Source organism: Pinus tabuliformis, chromosome 3_1 (genome assembly GCF_031772625.1).
Source record: "Pinus tabuliformis cultivar Carrire ecotype Pingquan chromosome 3_1, CPIR1, whole genome shotgun sequence".
NCBI classification, from domain to species: Eukaryota; Viridiplantae; Streptophyta; class Pinopsida; order Pinales; family Pinaceae; genus Pinus; species Pinus tabuliformis.
In genome coordinates, this window is record NC_142301.1 from 321,451,777 (window position 1) to 321,458,502 (window position 6,726).

Below are 6,726 nucleotides of genomic sequence, written 5' to 3' on the forward strand. Positions count from 1 at the left end.
GTCAATAATCATGATTGGGAACTCATCCATTAAAAGAGTCAAATTGATCCCAACAATGGGCTTCCCCCATTTGGATAAACGCCGATATAATTGCAGTGATCGGCGTAGTGCACGTAACAATCTTAAGCCACTATAGGATAATTGGGGTCCAGTGCCTAGTGTCCCATGTGGGAATGCCTTTTCGAACTGGACAAAGATTGATGATAGTTTATTAAGATTTAACAGAAGTGGGAACGGCTCTTCACAATGAAGGAATATTGAGGTCAACTGGTTTACACCGTTCGTTCGTATTTGTGGGTCTCGCCCGCTATAAATCAACCTCAACCCTCTGCCAGATGCGTGACAGACGAGAACACCAGCGAACAAAAAGTTCACGCATTGTTGTCGAATTCGTTTTTCCAGGTTGTAGCCCTTCACTGGGAATCTTGGTTGGGAAGAAATTCATTGATCGGAGTTGCAATGAACGCTACCGCGCCGAGCTGTGTAGAATTGATGAAGACAAATTCTAACGGAGCATGGCAGGGTGATAACCCCATGGATTTTTCATTCTCACTGCTCATAGTGCAGATCTGTATTGTGCTGCTCGTCACCAGGACGCTGGCTTTTCTGCTCAAGCCGTTGAGACAACCTCGTGTCATAGCAGAAATCATTGTAAGCCCCCAGTTAATATATGTTAGTGCGTAGTACTCATGTATATATTTCACTCCGATGATCCACCTGACCAGCTTACCCATGCGCGGTTTAGCTATTCATCTTGTCTTGATAAGCCTGGTAATTGCTTGATAAATTTACAGGTTGATTAAAATACGACAATATAAAATTACAATAGAGAATAGCTTGATTCCATTATTTTTAACATATTTATTTCATAACTTTTGGTTTCTACAACCTTTATAACTTTCCAGCACCTTTAAAACATCATCCAAGATATTTCGTGATGTAAGTTTGCAGGGAGAGTGTATGGAGAATGTCGACCAAAAAAATTGTCATGATGGATAACGCTAAATTTTTTATTTCTTTTTATTATACAGATTCATGACTTTTGTGTGTTGGTTGTTACCAACAATCCAGGGTGGAATTATTCTTGGCCCATCTCTTCTGGGGCGCAGCGAAGTTTACATGCGCACTGTTTTCCCAAAGAACAGCACCCATGTACTCGAAACTGTTGCAAATATCGGCCTTCTATTCTTTTTGTTTTCAGTTGGGCTGGAACTAGATTTACAGGCAATTAAGCGAAGTGGAAGGAAGGCCTTAGCAATTGCAGCAGCTGGAATTACCTTACCGTTTGTTGTTGGTATTGGGGTTGCTTATGTGCTCAGGGCAACGATTTCGAAGGGTGTGGGCTATCGACAGTTCCTCGTCTTCATGGGTGTATCGATGTCTATCACTGCATTCCCGGTACTTGCTAGGATACTTGCAGAGCTCAAGCTTCTCACCACCGATGTGGGACAGATGGCCATGGCTGCAGCTGCTGTGAATGACGTGGTTGCTTGGGTTCTTCTGGCCGTTGCCGTTGCCCTTTCGGGAACAGACAAGAATCCGGTCATATCAGTCTATGTACTGCTCTGTGGCTTAGCATTTGTTATTTTCATGATGGTGGCTGTGAAGCCGGCCATGGCCTGGATTGGCCATCGTTCATCTGACAACCAACCGGTGAGCGAAGAATGCATTTGCTTTACACTTGCGGGAGTGCTAGCAGCTGGATTAGCAACGGATGTAATTGGGATACACTCAATCTTCGGAGCTTTTGTGTTTGGTTTGACGATTCCGAAAGACGGCCCATTCGCAGGGATGCTTATTGAAAAGATTGAAGACTTTGTGTCTGTCTTGCTGCTGCCATTGTATTTTGCCTCCAGTGGTTTGAAGACTAATGTCGCAACGATTCATGGAGGCACGGCTCCGGGTTTGCTTGTTTTGGTTATGGTGACCGCCAGTGCTGGGAAGATTCTGGGTACGTTTTTTGTGGCCATTGCCTACAAAGTGCCCTGTCGAGAAGCAATGACTCTAGGATTCTTGATGAACACCAAAGGATTGGTTGAGTTGATTGTCCTCAACATCGGAAAGGATAGGAAGGTAAAACCCAAATTGCAAAAATCTTCAAGTTTATCTTGAATTATGTGATTTGAATAGCTCATTTAGATTTATCTGCATGTTTAATTTTGTTTTGCCAGGTTCTGAATGATGAAGTATTTGCGATCTTGGTGCTCATGGCTCTGTTCACAACATTCATAACCACCCCATTAGTCACGGCTACATACAAGCCAGCGAGGAAGGAGGTTCCATACAAGCACAGAAAGATAGAGAGAGAGAAGCCAGAGGACGAGCTCAGAATCCTGGCTTGTCTGCACGCAACGAGAAACATACCGGCGATGATAAACCTGATAGAGGCCTCCCGAGGGATTGGAAAACCTTCCTTGCGTCTCTACATCATGCACTTGGTGGAGCTGTCGGAGAGGTCTTCTGCGATCATGATGGTTCACAAGGCCAGGAAAAACGGCTTACCATTCTGCAACCGCAACCGTTCTCAACAGGACCAGATAGTGGTCTCTTTCGAGGCGTATGGACAGCTCAGCAAAGTAACAGTGAAACCAATGACCGCGATCTCTCCGATCCAGAACATGCACGAGGATATTTGCACCATTGCGGACCAGAAACGGATCGCCATGATCATACTCCCCTTCCACAAATACCCTCGCGTGGACGGCGTCCTAGAGTCTCTGAATCCGGGATTCGAAACAGTGAACCAGAGGGTATTGGAGCACGCACCATGCTCGGTGGGCATCCTTGTGGACAGGGGACAACTGGGGGGTCAATCCCAGCTGGTTCGTTCCAACGTTGACCATCACGTCGCGGTGCTCTTTCTCGGAGGACCGGATGACCGAGAAGCTCTGGTTTTCGGAAGAAGAATGGCGGAGCATCCCGGCATTAAACTTACGGTAATAAGGTTCCTGAGCAGCACCGAGTTCGGACACACAGCCATCCACCTCACTGATTCGCGGCCTGCCCACAAGAGCGAGAGTCACCGGCAATCATACAAGTTTTCCGATGCAGAAATGAAGAGAGAGCAGGAAAAGGCATTGGACGAGGAAGCCTTGCGAGTTATTTCCAGTCGTAGCTGGAATTTCCGTGGGCAGAGTAGTGGCACTGATAACGTGGGCGAGTCGATTGTGTATGAAGTGCGGGAGATCAGCGGTAACACGGTGGAGGCGGTGCTGGCAATCACAAATAGCAACAAATATCACATGTTTTTGGTGGGGAGGGGTCGTTTCCCATCATCTGTTGTTGGAGACTTGATGGATAGGACCGTAGAGTGTCCGGAATTGGGTCCAATTGGGAATGTGGTGGCCTCTTCCGCCGTTTCCATCAGCGCATCAGTATTGGTGATTCAGCAACACGACGCCATTCATCCCGATGAGTTGGCTTCCCCAAGGACGTCCGCTCGGTCTCGTTGAGCGTGTGATACGCCATGTACTGATGTTTCATGTTATTTACAGTCGTTGAAATGGTTAATAATGTGCTACAGCTCTATGGAGAGAGGCCTGTACTTAGTCATAAAACTAATTGGAGCTTTAGGTTTGCTCTTTTGGGTAAGGATTTATGTATTTATAGAAGCTTAACCGATTGCGATTAAAAAAGGTCAAAGATTATGAGAATTTGCTTTAAAATTTGTAAGGTAAGGTATTTTCACTTTCATTGCTCGGTAAGCAGTTTTTATGAATTAATAAAAATGCATTTTTTTTTGCAATTATTTGAAATAGCATTTGGGAAAATTTGAATAACAAAATATATATATATATATATATATTCAAATATAAATAAAATTTTAAAATAATATTATTTATAAAAACAATAATATTTTTATAAAAATTATATATAGAGATAATCTTATTAAATTTCAAAAAATCTAAATATCTAAGTAATAGTTCTAATCATTTATCTAAAAATTATATCTCATAAACCCCAAACACTAATCTTACAAATCCCATACCAAAACACATTTATTTAGTGATCACTTTGGTCACTAAACTCAAAATGTATTTCTTTATCCCATAAATCCCCAAAACCTATGGTACAAATTCCATATTACTAGTATAGTCATATAAGTATCAATACATAATAAACATCAAAACACACACTTCATCTTACATGATCATTTTGCTAGAATTAAAAAAATATTTAAAACTCATCATCGTCCTCGTCATCATCATAAAAAGAAATTATATATATATATATAGTGGAACAAGATTCTTAACTATGTTGATTTAACCCTACTTTACTATGGAGATTCATAATATGTAAATAGGCTTTGATACAATGTCATGGGTCAATATCATGGCTTATCAATACCACAAGCCCAAAAAACTATAACACACAATTGTTCATATGACACTTCTTTTTATAAACTAATTTTAAAATAGAAAAAGAGCATAACAACTTTTGAAATAAATCTCAACCTTTGATTTGTAAGTATCTACTAAGAATATTCTAGAATCCTTTTTTGAAGTTAAATATTAATAATTATTGATAATTAAATTAAGATTGTGGAAACCCTATTCCAAAATAAAAACGCCTATCAATATAAAAGTACATTTTTTAATAATCACTTTTAAAGAGACTAAATTTGATCATGCTAACAAGAAAAAATAAAATAAAATAAAATAAAAAGTCATATTTATTCCAGTGAGCATCAACTTCCTTCCATAAAATTCAACTTCCTTGAATTTCTCTTTAAATTTTATTAAATAACTCCCCTTACCTGCAATATATCACCAATCTTAATATTGGGATCGCTATGTGGTGCTATGTTAATACATGTCAATGATTTATATTTTTTTTCAAAAAAAAGAAAAACACACTTGCTTTCATTAAAAAAAGTTGCATATACATAGGTTTTTCAACTGTTACCACTCCTATTTTATTACTAAAAAGCATTTAGAATTGAAAAAAATCTCAATAATCTTAGTAAAAAAATACCTATAAACTTAGTCAATTACAAAATCCCACTATCCATCATCTTGTTCACTAAATTTCTTAATTAATAACCATTTCCATCTTCTTATCCCTAACCCTTTCAATTAATCCTTTCCCTTTCTAACGTTCTTCCCCTTTCGCTTTTTGCTTTATCCTTTACTCTTAACTTTTAAGCTTTAAAGCATCCCTATTCTAGGTTCTACGGTTACTTATCTTTATTTTATAATAAATTCTTTAAAATTATCTTCTTTCTTATTATTATTTTTAAATATTGGAAAAATATAGAAGTATTATTGGTATTATGTGTGAAAGCATGTTAATTTATTATTATCAATCAAAGAAAACCAAGCCACTTAAAATTACTTTTTGGTGATTCATAAAGATTTGGATTTCAATTTATTAATATTTTTTATCAATCTATTTCCAATATTTCAAATTTCTCTTTGGCATTAAAAAGTTATTCCACCACATGAATTACTTTAATTATATAACAAATTAAGTTATTAATTTTTTTTGCCAACTTTTAATTAATTTATTTTTATTTGAAAATGGTTATATATATATATAGAGTGCTAAGTGAACTATTCAAAAATTATGAGAAATTAGTCATTTACGACTCATGGAAATAGTCATAGATGAATGACTTATTTAAAATAGTTGAATCCCAAAAAAATTGATATCTAATATAATGCACTGCCAAAACCCCTCAATACTTCAATTCAAAAGAGTGGAGGGAACTCTACTTGAATGGTTCATGAGGCACAATACTTGCTAAGGTTTTGCAAATAAAATAGTAAACTAAATGAACTTGATCGTGAGAAAAATACCCACAACTAAACAGTCTTGTACCAAAAACCATCTAAAATGAGTGATACTTTAAATCTAAAAAAAATGATATATATTATACACTTTTTTTTCTATTTTATATTTCTAATTAATGTAATTAAAAAATAATTTAATTCAATTTCTTTCAAATATTTTATCTTCCTTTTCTACTGTTAAAACAAATATTGAAGAATTCAGCTCCACTTTTATAATTACATTAACTTCAGGGATTTAAATTAATTTGATACTAATACGCCGTGAAATAACAATGGTTTATTTCACTTATGATAATTTATTTATTTTCTTATTTTTGAGGAATCCACAATCGGATTGAGCTCATACTAACAATAATTTATTTTACTTATAATAATTTTTCTTTTTTTCAATCCACAATCGTATTGAGCTCATACTAGCTTGAAACACTATGCTTATGGATTTACAACTTGTCTCTCGACTATGTTATTTTCGCGTGGTTTGAATTGTGGATATCTTAGTTAATATAATATTTCATATCAATTGAGGATATTTTAGTTTATATAATTTTTCATATCATGCTAATCACTATTTAAGTTGATAATTTAATTTAACTTTATAATATTTATTTAATAAATTTGTTTTCTAAATTTTATTATTATTATTTTATTATTTTAATAATAAATTTAGTGTTATTTTAAATATTGAAACAAAATCAAAAGTATCTTTGAATAAGTTATATAATAACTAATAAATATAGCGAAATTAAATTAAAAAACTATAAAAATTTGACAAAATCAAAAGATATATAAGTGCATACATAAACTAAAACCAAAACAAAAATAAAAGAAAATTAAAAAACAATGGCTATAATTAATTATAGAGTGAAAATTATATCTTATATTTATTTAAAATTAAAAATAAATATTTAAAAATATTATTTTATAACTTTAAAAA

At 35.3% G+C, this 6,726-nt stretch overlaps 1 protein-coding gene across 1 annotated transcript; it reads left to right on the forward strand.

Moving 5' to 3' along the window:
• Positions 1 to 353: 353 nt before the first annotated feature.
• LOC149187071 (cation/H(+) antiporter 19-like) lies at positions 354 to 3,670 on the forward strand. The gene is made up of 3 exons (XM_089412730.1): positions 354 to 651; positions 1,072 to 2,073; positions 2,172 to 3,670. Exons 1-3 carry the CDS (start codon positions 460 to 462, stop codon positions 3,450 to 3,452), a joined length of 2,475 nt encoding a protein of 824 aa, XP_089268856.1. The 5' UTR covers positions 354 to 459; the 3' UTR covers positions 3,453 to 3,670.
• The last annotated feature ends 3,056 nt before the right edge of the window (positions 3,671 to 6,726 follow it).

Excerpts from the sequence above, each read along its gene's own strand:
- LOC149187071 (XM_089412730.1), top strand. The coding sequence starts at position 460 with ATGAACGCTACCGCGCCGAGCTGTGTAGAATTGATGAAGACAAATTCT. Across the intron at positions 652-1,071 it reads GTGTCATAGCAGAAATCATT|GGTGGAATTATTCTTGGCCC; the intron begins GTAAGCCCCCAG and ends CCAACAATCCAG. Across the intron at positions 2,074-2,171 it reads ACATCGGAAAGGATAGGAAG|GTTCTGAATGATGAAGTATT; the intron begins GTAAAACCCAAA and ends TTGTTTTGCCAG.